General features: G+C 47.1%; 1 protein-coding gene across 1 annotated transcript in view; it reads right to left on the minus strand.

Moving 5' to 3' along the window:
- Positions 1-21963, minus strand: part of brf1b (BRF1 RNA polymerase III transcription initiation factor subunit b) — a 315095-nt gene that overhangs the window by 131846 nt on the left and 161286 nt on the right. Inside the window, exon 6 of the mRNA XM_055640253.1 lies at positions 10901-11050. Within this exon, the coding sequence (XP_055496228.1) occupies positions 10901-11050 (150 nt within the window). The remainder of the gene's footprint in view (positions 1-10900; positions 11051-21963) is intronic.

Consider the following 21963-nt stretch of genomic DNA (forward strand, 5'->3'; position numbering starts at 1 on the left):
TAATTTTGTCCGGATAAAAAGAGTCGCTGGAAAATCTAACAATCTGTGGCTGCAACTTTCCCTCCATTGTCGAACTGTACACTGCAAGGGCCAGGAAGCGAGCGGGTAAGATCATCTCTGACCCCTCTCACCCTGGCCACAAAACTCTTTGAATCACTTCCCTCTGGAAGGCGACTCCAGACATAAAAACAGCTTTTTTCCACGAGTAGTTGCTCTACTCAATAACCAAAAATCTGTAGCCTCCTTTTGTTCTGGTATTTTATTTAATTCACATGTTTAATCAATAATGTTTTATTAGTCATGTTTAATGTGTCATTCCCAACTGTCACTGTACGTCATGTTGTCACATGCGGGCAGAGCACCAAGGCAAATTCCTTGTATGTGAATACTTGGCCAATAAACTTATTCATTCATTCAATCTTTGTGCCTTTCTGCTGTTCTTGCGTTAGTGGCTGTGCTTGATGCTCTCTGTTTATTGTTTAGCTTCATGCGAGCTCACAATCTCACTGGACCCAGTGTCCATGACAATAAACTAAAGTGATTCTGAATCTGATACGACACATACACTGCCCGGCAAACTGCTGATGCCAAGCAAATCGCAGATAATCACTGAGAGGCAGAGGCAGCCAAGCAGGCAGCTTCCTCACAGCACCCACAAAGATAACCTAAAAATAATCAGCTTCACATACACGCACAACCTCAAACCTCCCTGACTGCTTGTGCCACTGACACTCAGCGATTGGGGGCGGATAGATGCTGAGTTACTCCAGCACTTTGAATCAATCTTTGGTATAAAACAACAACTGCAGTTCCTTCCTTCACAGACGGGGGGGTTGTGTCAGCCACGGCTGAGTGGGCAGCCAAGGTTGCAGGTTCAAGACCGACTCCAGAAGTATTTAAACCACACAAGTCTAGCGGTAATAGATAGGGTGAACACACAGGCCTTTGCCCAAGGTAAAATAATAGACAATAGACTAAAGGTGCAGGAGCAGGCCATTAACAATCTTATACGTTTCAATGAGATTCCCTCTCATCCTTCTAAACTCCAGAGTGTTTCTGCCCAGCTGCTCCATTCTCTCAGCATATGACAGTCCCGCCATCCCGGGACTGTCATATTTACCCAGGGCGAAAAAACAGGGGGAAATCAAGAACCAGAGGACATAGATTTAAGGTGAGAGGAGGAAAGAATTATTAGCAACACGAGGGACAACTTCTTCACTCAGAGGGTAATTAATGGCTGTATGGATCGAGTTGCCAGAGGAGGTAGCTGAGGCAGGTACGATAACAAGATTGAAAAAACACTTGGACGAGAACATGTAGAGAAACAAGGATCTAGCTGCGGTCTCCCAGGTCTTGCACACCGCTCTCTCCCATCTGGACAGCCAGAAGGGGGGCTACGTGAGGATGCTGTTCATAGACTACAGTTCAGCCTTCAACACGATAGTCCCCACCAGACTGGCCGGGAAGCTACTGGAATTGGGGCTCAACACCTCCCTGTGTGCCTGGGTCCTGGACTTTCTCACCTCCAGGCCCCAGGTAGTCAAGATGGGAGGGAATACATCGAAGTCCCTCACCCTGAGCACAGGATCGCCCCAGGGTTGCGTCCTCAGCCCCCTACTGTACTCCCTGTACACACATGACTGTGTGGCTAGGTTCAGCTCCAATTCAATAATTAAGTTTGCTGATGACACTGTGGTGGTGGGCCTGATCTCAGACAACGACGAGAAGGCCTACCGGGAGGAGGTGGCTGATCTAGCACTCTGGTGCCAGGACAACAGCCTCCTCTTGAACATCAAAAAAACGAAGGAGCTGATCATGGACTTTAGGAGGGCACATCATCCGAGGACGTACACTCCATTGAGTATAAATGGGGATCCTGTGGATAGGGTGAACTGTTTTAAATATCTGGGAGTCCACATCTCTGAGGATATGACATGGTCATCACACGCCTCAGCACTGGTGAGTAAGGCAAGGCAGCGCCTTTACTACCTCAGGCAATTGAGGAAATTCAGAGTGTCTCCGAGGATCCTACAGTGCTTCTACGCAGCGGCGGTGGAAAGCATCTTGTCCGGGAACATTACCATCTGGTTCGGGAATTGCTCTGCCAAGGACAAGAAGGCTCTGCAGAGAGTAGTGCGTTCGGCCGAACGCACTATGGGAACTTCACTCACCCCCCTGCAGGAACTATACAACAGGAGGTGCATCCAGAGCAAACAAAATCATGAGAGACCTCTTCCACCCCTGCAACGGACTGTTCCCGCCGCTACGTTCAGCCAAACGCCTCCGTTGCCATGCAGTGAGAACGGAGAGGTTCAGAAGGAGTTTCTTCCCAGAGGCAATTCGGACTGTAAACGCCTTTCTCACCAGGGACTAACTCTACAGAACGTTTTTCCTTCTATTATTTATCATGTAAAATAATATGTGTGTTATGGTTGTGTTTATAATTTGTTTGGTTGTTTTGTTGTTCCGCGAGCATTGCCACTTTCATTTCACTGCACATCTCGTATGTGTATGTGACAAATAAACTTGACTTGACTTGACTTGAAATAAACTTGACTTGAACTGCTGATGCTGGTTTATACCTAAGATGGACACAAAGTTCTGGAGTAACTCAGCAGGTCAGGCAGCATGTCGAACAGTCCCAAACCGAAACGTCACCCATCCTTTTTCTCCAGAGATGCTGCCTGACCCGCGGTGTTATTCCAGCAGCGTTGTGTCTACCTTTGGACAAGTACATGAATAAGAAAGATTGAGAGGGATATGGGCCAGATTCAGGCAAATTCAGGAATTCCCTGCCCCAGAGGGCAGTGGAGGCCAAATCACTGGATGGATTTAAGAGAGAGTTAGATAGAGCTCTAGGGGCTAGTGGTGTCAAGGGATATGGGGAGGGATATGGGGAGAAGGCAGGCACGGGTTATTGATAGGGGACGATCAGCCATGATCACAATGAATGGCGGTGCTGAGTCGAACGACCGAATGGCCTCCTCCTGCACCTATTTTCTATGTTTCTATGTTTCAAATGGGACTAGCTTAGATGGGATGGCTGGGCCAGCATGGACGAGTTGGGCCGAAGGCTTTGTTTCCGTGCTGTGTGACTTTCCTAATGCGGCACTGTCGATGGATCTATCTTTTGGATAAAGTGTCGAGAATTGCCCTCATCTTCTCCTCCAGGGTCAATGTGAAAGATGCCCAAGCTCCATCTCAAAGAAAATTACAAGGTAGACGAAAATGCTGGAGAAGCTCAACGGGTGAGGCCGCATCTATGGAGCGAAGGAAATAGGCGACGTTTCGTCCCGAAACGTCGCCTATTTCCTTCGCTCCATAGATGCGGCCTCACCCTCTGAGTTTCTCCAGCATTTTTGTCCACCTTCGATTTCTCCAGCATCTGCAGTTCTTTCTCAAAGAAAAATACAGGTATGTTCGCCAATATCCATCCCTCCGTTAATATCAATGGATGACGTGGTCATTCCCCACACGGATCTTTATCAGAGCATGGTACAAGTCAATTGGCTGCTGTATAACAGTGCTTGTAATTCAGATATACATCATTAACTCTAAAGCACTTGCAGGCATCCAGAGGTCAGGAATGGAGCTACTGAAAGAGATTTGTTCTTTTTTTGGCCTTTCAGTGCATAACAGCTTATAGACCCATGACTGTGCAGCCAAATACAAATCTAACTCAATTGACAAATTCCCAGACGACACACCACCGCAGCGGGCCGGGTATCAAATAATGACAAGATGGGGTACTGGAAGCAGATTGAGAATCTCCAAACCTGGGGACAAGACACCAACCACTCCCTCAAAGACAGACAAAAAATGCGGGTGAGGTAGCATCTATCGAGAGAAGGAATAGATGATGTTTCGGGTCGGACTGATGTCGGGGGAAAGAAAGGAAGAGGCGGAGACAGTGGGCTTGTCTACCTGAAATTGGAGGTCAATGTTCATACCGCTGGGGTGTAAACTGCTCAAGTGAAATATGAGGTGCTGCTCCTCCAATTTCCGGTAAGACTCACTCTAGCAATGGAGGAGGCCCAGGACAGAAAGGTCGGATTGGGAAGTGCTGAGCCACCGGGAGGTCACGTTGGTTAGTGCGAACTGTGCGGAGGTGTTGGGCGAAGTGATCGCCGAGCCTGCGCTTGGTCTCACCATTGTAGAAGAAGGTTCTCGACCCGAAACGTTACCTATTGCTTCTCTCCATAGATGCTGCTTCACCCGCTGAGTTTCTCCAGCATTTTTGTCTACCTTCGATTTTTCCAGCATCTGCAGTTCTTTCTTAAACATCTCCCTCAACGTCAGCAAGATGAAGGCGATTGTGATCGACTCCAGGAAGTGAAGCGTGTAAACATACCCGCCACTACAGCCTGTGTTTCACTATTACAGCACCTTTGTAAGTATAACATTGGAACCTCCGACCCACTAAATCGGTACCAATAGACAATAGATAATAGATGCAGGAGTAGGCCATTCAGCCCTTCGAGCCAGCACCGCCATTCAATGTAATCATGGCTGATCATCCACAATCACGTTCCTGCCTTCTCCCCATATCTCCTGACTCCGCTATCTTCAAGAGCCCTATCTAGCTCTCTCTTGAAATTATCCAGAGAACCGGCCTCCACCAGAGGCAGAGAATTCCACAGACTCACAACTTTCAGTGTGAAAAAGTGTTTCCTCGTCTCCGTTCTAAATGGCTTACCCCTTAGTCTTAAACTGTGGTGGCTCCTGGTTCTGGACTCCCCCAACATCGGGAACATGTTTCCTGCCTCTAGCGTGTCTAAACCCTTAATAATCTTATATGTTTCAATACGATCCCCTCCCATCCTTCTAAAGTGATAGGTGTATGGAACAAGTGGCCAGAGGAGGTAGTTGAGGTAGGAGCTCTAACAATATTCAAGAGACACTTGTACAGGTAGATGCTTATGAAAGGTTTTGAGGGAAATGGGTCAATTGCAGACAGGTGGCACCAGTGTAGATGGGGCTGAAGGGTCTGTTTCTATGCTGTCGGGCTTTATGACTCTATCTACCTGCACATGGTGTCTGCCTCTCCATTGTTCATGTGGCTGTCTAAATACCTCTTAGAGTTTGGCATAGCATCTGTTTTGACCACTTGCCCTGGCAGCGTGTTCCAAACACCCAGCACTCTCTGTGTAAACACCCTGCCTTGCCAAACCTATTTATACTCTCCCCCTCTCACCGTAGACCTGTTAGGTCATCACTCTGACTATGGCTGTGTTAGAACATGACTATCTCTCTCCTGTCTACCCTTCTCATGATTTTATATACTTTTATCAGGTTGTACTTTGACAAGTTAGTCCAACCTCTCCTTACATATATTGTACACCCTCGATTCCAAGCGATATCCTGCAAACCTATCTCCACCTACCAACGTGACCCCACCACTCGCCACATCTTCCCATCTCCCCCCGTCTGCTTTCCGCAAAGACCTCTCCCTCCGTAACTCCCTGGTCAATTCTTCCCTTCCCACCCGTACCACCCTCTCACCTGACACTTTCCCCTGCATTCGCAAGAGATGCTACACGTGTCGCTTTACCTCCCCCCTCGACTCCATTCAATGACCCAAGCAGTCGTTCCAGGTGCGACAGAGGTTTACCTGCACCTCCTCCAACCTCATCTACTGCATCCGCTGCTCTAGATGTCAGCTGATCTATATCAGTGAGACCAAGCGTAGGTTTGGCGATCGTTTTGCCGAACACCTCCGCTCGGTCCGCATTAACCAACCTGATCTCCCGGTGGCTCAGCACTTCAACTCCCCCTCCCATTCCGAATCCGACCTTTCTGTCCTGGGCCTCCTCCATGGCCAGAGTGAGCACCACCGGAAACTGGAGGAGCAGCACCTCATTGGGCATTCTGCATCCCAGTGGCCTGAACATTGACCTCCAATTTCCAGTAGCCCTTGCTGTATCCTCCCCTTCTCAGCTCTCCCTCAGCCGTCTGGCTCCTCCTCTTCATTTCTTTCCTTAGTGGAGCTGCCACACCCCGCTCACCAGCAATTTTGTCCACCTACCACTTGTGGCAAGGAACTGGAAGGCGAATGACACAAAGGCTGCGACAGAAAAGGAGGTGAGGTTTTGGGTCGAGACCCATCTTTGCACCTACCACTTACCAGGCTACATCCACCTCTCTATTACAGCCACTGGATCCTGGGTCACCCTTGAATCTCCTGTCGAGGACAGATGTGGCGTGGCTGTCTGTGCAGTTCCTGTCTCCACCAGCACCTTCTGTACAACTAGAAGGGTGATTTAGCAGAGGAGAAGTAAGACCATTTGACACTGCCTCTAGATACTCATCATCACTTTTGTCAAACATTCGAAGGGTGCCATTGTTCTTCTCCGTGAGGCCACAGAAGCTTGTAGGTCAGCATTGCTTTGCCTATAACACCCATGGTTTTTGAGAGCAATCCAACCAAGACTTTAGAGGTACAGGCGCGGAACAACGGCTGGCTTGGCCCGAAAAGTCCACGGTCGTGGCCAGCGATGGATCACCCCCAGTCTGTCACTGTGGCGCACTGTCTGTGCACCAGTCTCCCCACGTTACAAGCACGCACAGGCATCCAATTTTCAATTTCAGCCATGACCTAAGCCAAGAAGTAAGACCAGGTAACCTACTAACCTTGGTTTCGGCCCGAAACGTTGCCTATCTCCTTCGCTCCATAGATGCTGCTGCACCCGCTTGGAGTTTCTCCAGCTTTTTTGTGTAACCTACTAACCTGTACGTCTTTGGAATGTGGGAAAAACCGGAGCATCCGGACAAAACCCCCGCGGTCACAGGGAGAACGTACAAACTCCGTCCAGACAGCACCCGAAGTCAGGATCGAACCTGGATCTCTGGCGCTGTGAGGCAGCAACTCTACCGCTGTGCCACCCTGCCAGCCTAGTCATAAGAGAGCTACGGACCAACGTTCGCACGCCGACCAAGATGCCTCATCTGGGCTGCTCCCATTTTCCTGCATTTGGCCTGTACATTTTTCCCATCCCTGCATCTGCATAAATGTCTTTTAAAAGCTTCTATTGTGCATTCCTCAACTACTTCCTGTAGCTTAATTTGAAAAAATGTTCTCTCAATTGCTCTTTATAGTAATGAGGTCTATATTCTTAGCACTCTCTGGGTGAAGTCTTTTTTCTGGGTTCCCTGAGGGATGTGTGAGTAATTATTTTTTATTTATGGCTCTTGCATTAGCTTTAGTGGACAAGAGGAAACATCCTCTTCACACTTACCCAATCAAATCCTCTTCATAATTAAAACAATCCTCTCCAGGCATCGTTCACCCTGCGTAAACCACAGCCTGCTCTAGATCCCGAGATGCAGAAAACTTCAAAGTACATGGTTCTGATTAAGGTAGATGAATGGACAGCACAAAGTGATGTCAGTGGGAAAGATCTCATAAGCAGTACAGAGCCATGGTTTAAAACAATATTATGCAGTTCCTAACATTTCAGAGAGTGGTGGGCTGAGCCCAGTCCATCGCGGACGGGCACAGCCCTCCTATAGCACTGCTATAAGCATGCAGGTACAGCAGGCAGTGAAGAAAGCGAATGGCATGGTGGCCTTCATTACAAGAGGAGTTGAGTATAGGAGCAAAGAGGCCCTTCTGCAGTTGTACAAGACCCTAGTGAGACCACACCTGGAGTATTGTGTGCAGTTTTGGTCCCCTAATTTGAGGAAGGACACTCATGCTATTGAGGGAATGCAGCGTAGGTTTACAAGGATGGCGGGATTGTCATATGCTGAGAGAATGGAGCGGCTGGACTTGTATACTCTGGAATTTAGAAGGATGAGAGGGTATCTTATTGAAACATATAAGATTATTAAGGGTTTGAACATGCTAGATGCAGGAAACATGTTCCCGATATTGGGGGAGTACAGAACCAGGGGGCACTGCTTAAGAATAAGGGGTAAGTTATTTAGAATGGAGACGAGGAAACACTTTTTCTCACAGAGAGTTGTGAGTCTGTGGAATTCTCTGCCTCAGAGGGTGGTGGAAGCCGGTTCTCTGGATACTTTCAAGAGTGAGCTAGATAGGGCTCTTAAAGATAGCGGCGTCAGGGGATATGGGGAGAAGGCAGGAACGGGGTTCTGATTGGGGGTGATCAGCCATGATCACATTGAACGGCGGTGCTGGCTTGAAGGGCCGAATGGCCTACTCCTGCTACAATAGACGATTGTCTATTGTCCCCACCATCTCTACTATCTGCATCAGGTGCTGCCTCATCAAGGTGGCATCTATCCTCAAGACTCCCTGCCATCTGGGCCATGCCCCCTTCTCACTGCTACCATTCGTTTAAGTTTAGGTTCGTCATGTGTACCGAGGTACAGTGAAAAGTTTGGTTGTTGCACGCTTTCCAACAGCTCAGATAATGCTGGACATAATCAAGTCAAACTCCAGTACAACAGGTAGAGCAAAGGGGAAGATACGGAGTGCAGAATATAGTTCTCAGCATTGTAGCGCATCAGTTCCACAGACAAAATCCAATGGCCACAATGGGGTAGAGGTGAATCGGACAGTACCCTAGTTTATGGAAGGACCGTTCAGAAGCCTGATAACAGAGGGGAAGAAGCTGTTCCTGAGTCTGGTGGTGCGCGCTTTCAAGCTTCTGTACCTTTTGCCAGACGGGAGCGGGGAGAAGAAGGTAGAGAAGCCTGAAGTCCCACACCGCCAGGTTCAGGAACAGCTACTTCCCTGCAACCATCAGGCGTGGTGATTAGAGGGGGCAATTTTAACTTTGGTATAGATTGAGCAAATCAAATTGGCAAAGGCAGCCTTGAGATTGAGTTGATGGGAGTATTTGGGACAGTTTCTTCAAACAAGATGCCGTAGAGGCATCAAAGGGACAAGGTATTTTTGAACTGGTCATCTGTTCTGAGACAGGAGTAATGAATGATCTCATGGTTCACAAACCCGCAGGAAATGATTAGAGCAGGAAATGATTTCACATTTAGTTTGAGAACGAGAAACTTGGGTTTGAACAGAGTGACTAAAATTATAAAGGTGTGAAGGCAGTGTTGGTGAAAAAGAACAGGGAAAATATATTAAAAGATAAGACAGCGGATAAGTAGTGGCAGATAAGAAGATATTTTACCTTGCTCAGCAGGAAATCTTCTCCACTGAGAAATAAAGATTATCCAGCCTGGGCAAGCTGAAAAAAGGTATTAAATTGAAAGAAAATGCATATAATATTGCCAGGATTAGCAGCTGGCCAGAAGATTGAAAAATGATTAGAACAAATACAGAATAACAAAAATAAGATAATGGGGAGAGAAAACATTATCAGGGAAGCCTAGCAAGAAATATTGAGACTGACAGAATGAGATTGTTCAAGGGTACAACATAACAGCAGTGGAAGTAAATGCTGATTGCTGAGAGGAAGAGACAGGGACTTAATAAGGACATTGAAAGCCTTTGAACAAACATTCTGTATGCATAGTCGAAGATACAAAAATCAGCCCGATTATACAAGAAAACCAGCGAGCAAAAATGAATGTCATCAGAGGAAAATGCGTACGGTAAATTAATGGGACTATCGGTTTAGAACACTAATCCAACCCTTATTAATAATGGCCAACATCTTCGGAAGAAGTGGATGCAGAGATACTGAATGAATTGTTCTTGCAATCTTTCAAAAATCCCTCAACTCTGAACTCGCACTAGTTCTATGCTATCCCACTTTCTCATCCACTCCCTCCACACTGGGGGTAATTTAGGTTTTAGTTTAGAGATACAATGTGAAAACATATCCTTCGGCCCACCGTGTCCGCGCCGACCCATCCCAGTTTTCCCAGTTTTTCAACCTACACATTAGGGACAATTTACAGAGGGCCGATTAACCTACAAACCCGCACGTCTTTGTGATGTGGGAGGAATCCGGAGCACCCGGAGAAAACCCTCAAGGTCACAGGGAGAACGTACATACTCTGTGTAGACGGCGCCTGTAGTCCGGATTGCATCTGGGTCCCTGTTGCTGTAAAGCCCCTGTCCCACTGTATGAGGTAATGCAAGAGTTCTCCCGAGTTTCCCCGATTCAAAATCGGAGAATTAAGGTAATGGCCGTTCGTAGGTACTCGGGCTCTCGTGAACCTGCCATTAACATTACGAGCCGCTAAGAGACGTCCCGAGCTCCAACGTACCCGATACGTACTTACCACGAGTTTGATTTTTTTTTAAACTCTGGAGACCTCTTGAATTACCTCGTACAGAGGGACAGGAGCTTAAGGCACCAACTTTACCACTGCGCCACTGTGTTGCCCTAGAGACAATTTACAGAGCCAATTAACCTACAATTCATCGCTCGGGGCATTGAGGATTAAAGTCAGCAGGTCACCTTGCACCTTATAGGACTTTGGTTAAGGCTGCATTTTGAGCATTTTGTGCAGTTCTGGTCCCCCCGTTACAGCAAGGATGAAAGAGCAGTGGAGAAGGTGCATCAATATTCTGCCTGGATTAGTCTGAAGAAGGGTTTCGGCCCAAAACGTCACCTATTTCCTTCGCTCCATAGATGCTGCTGCACCCGCTGAGTTTCTCCAGCATTTTTGTGAACCTACAAACCTGCACGTCTTTGTGATGTGGGAGGAAACCGGAGCACCCGGAGGAAACCCACGTGGCCACAGGGAGAACGTGCAAACACCACACACAGACAGCAGCCGAGGTCGGGATCAAACCCGGGTCTCCAGCACTGTGAGGCAGCAGCTCTACCCGCTGTACTACTGTGCCGCCCATATTGCAGGAGATAGGAGCTGATGTAAGTGTGGTAACAGAGGGGGCGAAGGTCAGGGTACACTGTAGAGTGGAGGTAAATGGAGGCCTGTGCAAAATGAGCGGGGAGAGGGTGAGGGAGCGGGGTTGAGGTGTTGGTGGGGGTGGGGGGCGATGGACAAGGACAGGTACCTGCTCCACAGAGCCCCGACGGCCGCCGGCCTGTGTGCATCCAGTCTCTCTTCATCCTCTGTAGCAGCCGGAGAGCCGTCATGGACACCTCGTGATTCTTATTGCCAAACTCCAGCATGTGGGCAAACCGTGGGATGTACAAACATGGGTCTGTGGGAAAAGGAAGAGATGTTAGAATGAGGAGCGAGGGGGGGGGGGGGGGGGGGGGAAAGAAAAAGATCATAAATCATTTAACAGTGCAGCACATAACAACAAGACCAGAGTGCAAAGTGGTTTATAGGCTTTGTTGTGCAGCGGTAAAGTTGCTGCCTTACAGCACTGACAGCGCCAGAGACCCGGGTTCCATCCCGACTACGGGTGCTGTCTGTATGGAGTTTGTACGTTCTCTTCGTGACCACGTGGGTTTTCTCCGGGATCATAAATGATAGGAGCAGAATTAGGCCATTCGACCCATCAAGTCCATTCCGCCATTCAATCATGGCTGATCTATCTCTCCCTCCAAACCCCATTCTCCTGCCTTCTCCCCAGAACCCCTGACACCCGTACTAATCAAGAGATCTTCGGTTTCCTCCCACACTCCAAAGATGCACATGTTTATAGGTTAATTGGCTGGGTACAAACGTAAATTGTTCTTAGTGTGTGTTGAATAGTGTTCATGTGCGGGGATCGCTGGTCGGCGCAGTCTCGGTGGGCTGAAAGGCCTGTTTCCCCGCTGTATCTTTAAACTAAAATAAAAGCAGTGTTACAGCGTTGCAGCATTACACCAACAGGGAAAGTGCAGGTTAGGAAAAGTGCCAGGTCTGCATGAGGTAGGTTGGGAGATCACTACTACACACCAGCTTATGAGAGGTGCATTCAGTAGTGTGATAACAGTGGGGAAGAAGCTGTTCCTGAATCTGGTGGCACGTATTTTGAAACTTTTGTACCTTCTGCCCAAAGGGAAAGGGGAATAAGAGGTGAACTGGTTTAGTTTAGTTTATTGATGTATGGTGTACGTGTGTTCATCGCTTGGGGCATTGAGGATAAAAGTCAGCAGGTCACCTTGCACCTTATAGGACTTTGTTTTATGCTGCATTTTGAGCATTTTGTGCAGTTCTGGTCCCCCCGTTACAGCAAGGATGAAAGAGCAGTGGAGAAGGTGCATCAGTATGCTGCCTGGATTAGACTGTATTTCCTAAGGTGGGACAAGCTAGGATTGTGATATCTACAGAGGGGAGACCTGGTAGATGTATTATGAGAAGCATAGACAGGGTAGACAGTCAGAATCTTTCTCCTCTCACCGTAAATCTATGCCTTCCAGCCTTTGACATTTTCTCCCTATCTATGCCTCCCATCATTTATATACTTCTCTTCCCCCCCCCCCCCCCCCCCCCCCCCCCCCCCCCTCCCCCTCAACCTCCAGAATTCCAGACAAAATAATTCAAGTTTGGCCAACGCTTCCTTATACCAGTAGGAAAGAACTGCAGACGCTGGGTTAAATCGAAGGCAGACACAAAATGTTGGAGTAGCTCAGCGGGTCAGGCAGCATCTCTGGGCAGTCACGGTGGCGCAGCAGTAGAGTTGCTGCCTTACAGCAAAATGCAGTGCCGGAGAGCCAGGTTCGATCCCGCTGTCTGTACGGAGTTTGTACGTTCTCCCCGTGACCTGCGTGGGTTTTCTCTGAGATCTTTGGTTTCCTCCCACACTCCAAAGACATACAGGTTTGTAGGTTATTCGGCTTAGTAAATGTAAAAATTGTCCAGTATAAAATTGTCCAACTTCCAGTATAGTCCCTGGTGGACTCTTCGGAAGGTTCAAGGTACAAGGAATGGGTGACGTTTAGGGCCGAAAGACGTTTGGAGTCTGAAGAAGGGTCTCGACCCGAAACATCACCCATTCCTTCTCTCCACAGATGCTGCCTGACCCGCTGAGTTACTCCAGCGTTTTGTGTCTACTCTCCTTATCCCTAATACACACTTATCCAGGCATCATTCTGGTAGACCTCCTGTGCACCGTCTCCCATGCCTCCACATTCCTCTCAACAACACTCAATACTGCAAATGGGATATAAATATATGCCAATGGGGCATCAGAATCCTATAAAGCTCCATCAAGACTTCCTGAATCTTATACTCAATGCCATAGTTGTAACTGCCAGAATAGCTGATCTTAACATTAAAAACGGTAAAAAAGCTATTTCTAGCTTCAATGGTTTAAAATAAAAGAATACTTCTAGCAACTAGAATGCTACATCTAGACTTACAACAGTTTAGTTTAGAGATGCAGCATAAAAATAGGCCCTTCGGCCCACTAAGCCAATGCTGACCATGGATCACCCATTCACACTAGTTCTATATGAAGCCACTTTCTCATCCACTCCCTACACAATAGAGGCAATTTTATTTTACAGAGGACCAATTAATCCACAAACCCGCATGTCTTTGGGATGTGGGAGGAAACGGAATCACCCGAGGAAAAGCACGGGGAGAATGTGCAAACTCCACTCAGACAGCACCCAAGGTGAAGATCACAGCCAGGTCTCCAGCGCTGTGAGGTAGCGGCTCTACCAGCTGCACCACTCTGCTACCCAAATGGGGAACGGTTTGCCGGCAGGAGGAACAGCATACTCCCTCCAAATCTGAATGTGTTTTTCACCAGCCATGTGCATAGCACCACTTGTTTGCTCCTGATAGTAGAATATTATAGCTGTACTTGAGAATGTCACACTCAATTACAACATTATTCAAAAATACTGATATGACAAAACTGCTATAATATTAAACCACAAACAGAACAGGAACAGTAACACAGTGATGTAATGTTTGGGACACAATGTACCAAAGAGGCAGTAACATACTGATGTAGCATTCTAAAGATATTCCTCAACAATAACACATCAGCGTGACTTTTAATTCTGCCTATGTTTTTTTTTGTTTTTCAGAGGAGGGGAAAATTTGAACATTTCTTAAAGTTTCTTAAATGCATAACGATTTTAAATAATCTTCCCAATCTTTTCCTGAAGGTTTAGGCTTGGGGAGTAATGGCAGATGATACAATAAAGGGAGAGTATAATGGTAGGACAGCACCAATGTTCAGCAGTGTAAGGATATTTACTGTATCCGCTGTTCCAGGTGTCAACTTCTCTACATTGGCAAGACCAAGCGCAGGCTCGGCGATCGTTTCGCTGAACACCTCCGCTCAGTCCTCCTTAACCTACCTGAACTCCCGGTGACTCAGCACTTCAACTCCCCCTCCCATTCCCACACTGACCTTTCTGTCCTGGGCCTCCTCCACTGTCAGAGTGAGGCCCAGCACAAATTGGAGGAACAGCACCTCATATTTTGCTTGGGTAGTTTACACCCCAGTGGTATGAACATTGATTTCTTCAAAATTCAGATAGACCTTGCTTTCTCTCTCCATCCCCTCACCCTTCCCAGTTCTCCCACCAGTCTTACTGTCTCCGACTACATTCTATCTTTTTCCCGCTCCCTCCTCTGACATCAGTCTGGAGAAGGGTCTCGACCTGAAACATCGCCCATTCCTTCTCTCCAGAGATGCTGCCTCACCCGCTGAGTTCCTCCAGCATTTTGTGTCCACCAATGTTCAGTTGGCTGATCAATAGTCCAGGCCTCTGACGTGAAGCCAGTATAATACAATACAATACTAATACAATACCATTTATTTGTCATTTGAACCTCACATGGGGTTTAAACAAAATTTGGTTTCTGCAGTCATACAAGAAAAGAACCAAGACACACACCAACACAATCCACACAAACATCCATCACAGTGAATCTCCTCCTCACTGTGATGGAAGGCAAAGTCTTGCCTCTACCCTGCTCTCCATTCTTCTCCCGATGTCAAAGTCAAAGCCCCCAGCGGGCGCTAGCAAGTCCGCGGCCAGTTAAAGTAACTTAACTGAAGGTTGAAATCCTTCATTTTGGAAAGGTAAGTCCGAGTATATCTTGTATAGGAAGGAACTGCAGATGCTGGTTTAAATCAAAGATAGACACAAAATGCTGGAGTAACTCAGAGGGACAGGCAGCATCTCTGGAGAGAAGGAATGGGCGACGTGTCGGGTCTTGAACCCGAAAGACGGCAAAGTCTTGACCCGAAACGTCGCCCATTCCTTCTCTCCAGACATGTTGCCTGTCCTCGGATATTTCTTAACGGTGAGAGAACGGAGAAGCAACGTAATTAAGGGCACGGTGTATTTGCTTCACTAACAGCAAGGACCTTAGGTACAAGCAGTGATCAGAAAAACTGATGAAACGTCGACTTTCACCTCAAGAGAGTTTGGAACGAGATGAGGATGTTGCAAAGCCTTGGTGAGGTTGAAGCACAGCATTGTTCTGGACACTGAATCTGTGGGAATATGTGGCGGCCTTTGCGGCAAGAATGTGTAGATTCCTAGGGACAAAAGACACTGGAATGTGACAGTTTGAATGTTACAAACTAATAATGGTTTTAATGAAAGGATTAGAGGAATAGGGGAACTCTTTCCTCTGGTGGCATTAAGCACAGACGATGTAGCCATGGAATTATGGCCAGGCCAAGGTTAAGAAGTCATGAATTCCTGACTTCTCCCACCCCGGTCATGTCTTCTTCCCACCGCTCCCATCCGGCAGAAGGTACAGAAGCTTGAAAGACTCAGGAACAGCTTCTTCCCCTCTGTTATCAGGCTTGAGAATGGCCCTTCCTTAAGCTAGGGTACTGTCCGATTCACCTCTACCTTACAGAAACATAGAAAATAGGTGCAAGAGTAGGCCATTCGGCCCTTCGAGCCTGCACCACCATTCAATATGATCATGTCTGATCATCCAACTGAGTATCCTGTACCTGCCTTCTCTCCATATCCCCCAATTCCTTTAGCCACAAGAGCCACATCTAACTCCCTCTTAAATATAGCCAATGAACTGGCCTCAACTACTTTCTGTGGCAGAGAATTCCACAGATTCACCACACTCTATGTGAAAACAAATTTCACACTTAAAATACATTTGGACAGGCGCATGGATAGGATAGGTTTGGAGGGATATGGGCCAAATGCGGGCAGGTGGGACTGGTGTAGATGGGGCATTGGTTGGCGTGGGTGAGTTGGGCCAAAGGGCCTGCTTCCATGCTGTATGACTCATTTCTTGAAGCTGGAAAGAGTGCAAACAAGATTTATAAGGGTTTTAGACAATAGACAATTGGTACAGGAGTAGGCCATTTGGCCCTTCGAGCTATTCACTGTGATCATGGCTGATCATCCACCATCAGTACCCCCGTTCCTGCCTTCTCCCCATATCCCTTGACTCCGCTATCTTTAAGAACTCTATCTAACTCTCTCTTGAAAGCATCCAGAGAATTGGCCTCCACCGCCTTCTGAGGCAGAGAATTCCACAGATTCACGACTCTCTAGTTTTTCCTCATCTCCATTCTAAATGGCCTACCCCTTACTCTTAAACTGTTGCCAGAACCCGAGGGCCTGAGCTATAGAGAAATGTTGGGCAGGCTAGAACTTTATTCCTTGGAGCACTGGAGACTGAAGGGTGATCTTTTAGAGGTGTATAAATTCATGAGGGGAATAGAGTGAATACATGTGTAGGAAAGAACTGCAGATGCTGGTTTAAATCGAAGATAGACACAAAATGCTGTAGTAACTGAGCGGGACTGGCAGCATCTCTGGAGATAGTCTGAAGAAGGGTCTCGACCTGAAACGTCACCCGTAACTTCTCGCCAGAGATGCTGCCTGTCCCGTTGAGTTACTGCAGCATTTTGTGTCTATCTTAGAGTGAAAACATAGTCTTTTACCCAGGGGATCTTCTTCTTTTCGTGTCCATCTTGTTATAAATGTTGGCCTTGCTGTCATTGTCCATCCTGAAAAGGATGCAAGCTTCCGGCGACAAATCAGTGGAAGCCATCGCTTGTCGCAATAGATGATTATGAGAATCAAGAACCAAGAACATAGGTTTAAGGTGAGAGGGAGATATTTAATAGGATTCTGAGGGTCAACTTTTTCACTCAGAGTGTGGTTGGTATATGGAGCGAATTGTTAAAGGAGGTAGTTGAAGCAGGTACTATAACAATATTTAAACAACACTTGGACAGGTACATGGACAGGAAAAGGAAAGGTTTATCGGGATATGGGACAAACACAGGCAAATGGGCATCTTTGTTGGCATGGATAAATTGGGCTGAAGGGGTCTGTTCCTGTGCCGTACGACTTTCATACTGGTCTGAATCTCCAAGAAATGAGGTTGAATTTCCTTTTTTGCTGCATTTCAGACAACAGCCTTTTTCTCCAGCGGAATCAGGCAGCGAGCGGATGGTGGGGGTGGAGGGTGATGGAGTTAGCAGCAGGAGGTTATCTGGTGAAGTCTCAAGGAACACATTCAGTCAGGAGCTGGCAAGCTGACCTCTCAGGGGACTGGGTCTGGGGAAGTGAGGTATGAATGGAAGAATGGACCTGTGTTTGGCTGCTCTGCAGCATGGTCGTCGGGGTTTATATAAACGGGAGCAGGCGGTGTATAAAATGGCAGGCACTCTGGATGTCTCCAAGACTTAGGATCCAGTCAAACAACATCAGGCGGTTTTGAATGACAAGCTGATGCGGCTGCAACTTTCTGAAGTCACATTCACTTCCTTTCGTTCTCCAAACACTATAATGTTCCCTTTCAAACATCAGCTCGGCCAAGCCTGCTGCCAAGTCCAACACGAGTAGTCCCCAGAGCCCAGGTCCTGCTTCCACCTGAATGAAAGGCCTGTTTCACTTCATGAATGATATTTTGTCTATTTAATTTCTCCATTTATAGAAACGGTCTTTAAGACCACTCTCGGTCACCAAGATGCCACCCGCACTTCTCCCGCCCCCAGCCCAGAGGCTCCCTATCCCAGCCAGAGCTGAGGACATGAACCCTGCCTGATGCTTCATCCCCCAACCCAGGAGAGATCGAGGCCATTTCTTCCACCAGACACGTCACCTTGCAACGAGAGCCTGCAACATTGAAATATCGGTGCTCACACATTGTTAGACCAGTCCAAATCTCACTCCAATGCTCCAAACTATGCTCTGTATCAATCTCTGCTTCAAAATAACTTTACCCCAAAACTGTTGCTCCATTGGAGCTATTCCTTGTGGCTGAACAAATTCCCAAGAAGGGCCTCGATACAAAATGTCACCCTTTTCTCCAGCCATCCTGCCTCACCCATTGAGTTACTCTTGCTTTTCGTACAAATTCCAATTCAATGCGTAAAGTTTAGTTTAGTTTAGAGACACAGTGTGTTGAAACAGGCCCTTCGGCCCACCAAGTCTAGGCCAACAGCAATCACCCATCCACTAGTTCTATCCTAAACACTAGGGGTAATTTAGAGAGGCCTATTAACCTATAATCCTGAACATGTTAGGAGTGTGGGAGGAAACTGGAGCACCCGGAGAAAACCCACGCGGTCACAGGGAGAAACATACAATCTCCATTCAGACAGCATTCAGAATCAGGATCGAACCAGGTCTCTGACTGCGAGGCAGCAACTCTGCCGCTGCACCACTGTGCTGCCCATATTGAAGTCTTCCCTAACAGGTTATTGGCTGATTATTATGAACGAACTGTACACTGCAAGGGCCAGGAAGCGAGCGGGTAAGATCATCTCTGACCCCTCTCACCCTGGCCACAAACTCTTTGAATCACTTCCCTCTAGAAGGCGACTCCGGACTGCCAAAGCCGCCACAGCCAGACATAAAAACAGTTTTTATTTACTAGTAGTACCTCTGCTCAATAACCAAAAATCTGTAGCCTCCTTTTGCTCTGGTATTTTATTTAAATCACATGTTTAATCGATAATGTTTTATTATTAATGTTTTATGTTTTATGTGTCATTCCCAACTGTCACTGTACGTCATGTTGTTACTTGCGGGCGGAGCACCAAGGCAAATTCCTTGTATGTGAATACTTGGCCAATAAACTTATTCATTCATTCTCAAGAAATTTTAAACTCAAGACTCTCCTGACGGGCTCTTCCCACAGTCTCCAGTCTTAACGACAACAGGGTTCATTCTTGCCCTCGGCTGCTCTCTGTGTGGAGTTTGCATGTTCTCTCTGTGACTGTGTGGGTTTCTTCCAGGTGCTCCGGGTTCCTCCCACATTCCGTGGCCACAGTAAAAGCGGCCCTAGTGTGATAGCGAGAGGGGAATCTGGGGAGACCTGGTGGGAATTTGGGGAGAATCAAACGGAATTAATGTTGGATTTATACAGGCCCAGTGCTGTCAAATGCTGGGTCATAATAAGTAGGCATAAGCACACTGTACCAAACTAGGAAGAGGTAAACCCTCCAGGCAAAGCCATTAGGCCATCTGGGTAAGATAACAGGTGGAATAATGGGGCATATCTTGGGAAATATAATGGATAAAAGGTATGCTTTGTATAATTATAGGAGCTAGCTGTGCCTGAACAAGATTTCACCTCTGGCAATATCAGTGTGATTCTGAGAAAAGAGCAGGGATTTAAGCGGCACTTAAAACAAGTGTGTAATTAAAAGACATTGAAGAGCAAACATTGCTGCCTCCTCTCCTCTCCTCTTAGAGCCTGCCCAACAGTCCCACGGTAATAGCCCTGTCCCACGGTAAGAGTTCATTCCGAGAGTTCTCCCGAGTTTGCCCTGATTCGAACTCGGAGATTTATGGTATTGGCCACTCGTCGGTACTCGGGGCTGTCGTGGGCATTTTTCAACATGTTGAAAAATCTTCACGAGTCTTCCCATGCTTACCTGCCGTTAGCGAGTCTTCCCGAGTACCTGCCGTTAGCGTTACGAGCCGCCAAGAGACGTCCCCGAGCTCCGAAGTACCCGCTACGTTCATTCTCTGTGCTTACCACAAGTTTGATTTTTTTTTAAACTCGGGAGAGTTCTTGGAATGAACTCGTACCGTGGGACAGGGCTTTAAAGCTGAATTCACTAATAGTGGAATAATGTCAAGAATCACAACCTCACTCAACATTCTTGACACCAATGAATTAAAAAAGGTAAGGTAAGGTAACGTCAAGGTAACGGAGCTGACATTCTTCAAGTGTTGATGGCTGTTAACAAAGTCTCCAATGGTTTCCTTCATGTCAGGATCACATGGATCAAAGTGCTCTCAGATTTGATTGCTCTTCAGTGCTGAGTGAGGGAATGATGTGCTAGGGCTGGAAAGGGTCCAGAGGAGGTTTACGAGAAAAATCCCAGGAATGAGAGGGTTAAGATATTGTGAACATTTGACGGCACTGGGCCTGTACTCACTGGAGTTAAAAAGGATGAGGGGGACCTCATTGAAACTTACTGAAGGCTTGGATAGAGTGGATGTGGAGAGGATGCTTCCACTAGTGGGAAAGTCTAGGACTAGAGGTCATAGCCTCAGCAATAAAATGACGTACCTTTTGGAAGGAGATGAGGAGGAATTTATTTAGCAAGAGGGTGGTGAATCTGTAGAAGTGGAGGACGTCAATGGATATATTCAAGGCAGAGATAGATAGCTTCTTGATTAGTACAGGTGTCAGGGGTTATGGGGAGAAGGCAGGAGAATGAAGTGAAGAGGGAGAGATAGATCAGCCATACTGGATGGAGCAGACACAATTGGCCAAATGGCCTAATTTCGGAGTCACGCGAGTGACTACGTGAAGAACCCGTCCAGCACGCATGCGCGATATACCTCAAAGCAGCGGTGTGGAATCACAGAAAAACACAATAATTGAAATAAACATAGTAAAGAAAAGGAGAACTTAAATACCAGTTGATCTCTATTATTGAGGGTGGGAGCGGAGGGCACGTAATCCCTCATCGCAACTCCTCATAAAATACAGATCAAACTTCGAACTGGTAAGTTCCCGTTTAATCTTACTATTCTGCTCCTGTCACTTATGAACAAGAAGGGATTTTCCAGCTTTTAAAGTGTATGTACATCTTAGTTCAAGGATAATGTGATGGAAGGAACTGCAGATGCTGATTTATACCAAAGATAGATCACCACCAGCAACACCAACGGAGCCACGCTGGAGAGACACCACACAAATGCTCAGACTGTGGGAAGAGTTTCACATGGGCAGGGACCCTCCACCAACACTGGCGGACCCACACAGGAGAGACATCACATAAATGCTCAGACTCATGTTTCATGCTCAGAAGAGTTTCACACAGGCAGGGACCTTCCAGTGACACCAACAGATCCACATCGGAGAGAGGCAGAATAAATGTAAATGCTCAGATTGTGGGAAGAGTTTTACAGCCCCCGTCTCTCAGTCTGAAGAAGGGTCTCGGTCTGAAACGTCGCCCATTCCTTCTCTCCAGAGATGCTGCCTGTCCCGTTGAGTTACTCCAGCATTTTGTGTCTATCTTTAATACCAAGGATAATGTGGAACCCAGCACCACTGCTGCAAGTTAAACTTTCATTGTTCCGTTTCGGGAGCTATGACAACAAAACACTCCTGACATCTCTTCCCCAAAGCTCACACGAGCAAAGAATCCCCACATGAACTACAAACCACCAATGGCTGGGATCAAAGACGTTGGAAGAGACAGTGAAGAGAATTGTAAGAGATGAGCCTGAATGTACAGTAGATAACAGTTTTGTGCAAGGTTGTCAATTACGATTCAATGGGCTGTCAGGCAGCCTTGTCTCCACACACTGTCCCGCTGATTTCAGATAACTGGCGATGGGCGACAATCAGATGGGCATTAAGCTGATCCGCTCCTGAAGGTGGATGTGAAAGGTCCAAGGGCAGGAGTGACTTGCTGATGCTGCTGTGCCCAATATTTATTACTTGACCAACCTCAAGGATAATGTCATTTGTCGACTCACTCAACTGCTGACTGCGCAACCATGCTGCGGAATAGACGAGCTCAGCATTTTTCTACACCACTAGATGCAGCTCTGTAAGACTTTGTAGTTCGGCTGTAGTTCGCCCCATTAAGGACTCATCTATTCCACAGCATGGTCAGTCAGCCCGCAACAAAAGCTTTTCACTGCACCTCGGTACACGTGACAATAAACTAAACTGAACTGAAAAATAAACTGAACGGAAGGATGTGGAGAGGGTGCAGATGAGGTTTACCAGAATGATGTCTAGATTAGA

The sequence above is a fragment of the Leucoraja erinacea genome, chromosome 9, assembly GCF_028641065.1.
Source record: "Leucoraja erinacea ecotype New England chromosome 9, Leri_hhj_1, whole genome shotgun sequence".
Taxonomy (NCBI): domain Eukaryota; kingdom Metazoa; phylum Chordata; class Chondrichthyes; order Rajiformes; family Rajidae; genus Leucoraja; species Leucoraja erinaceus.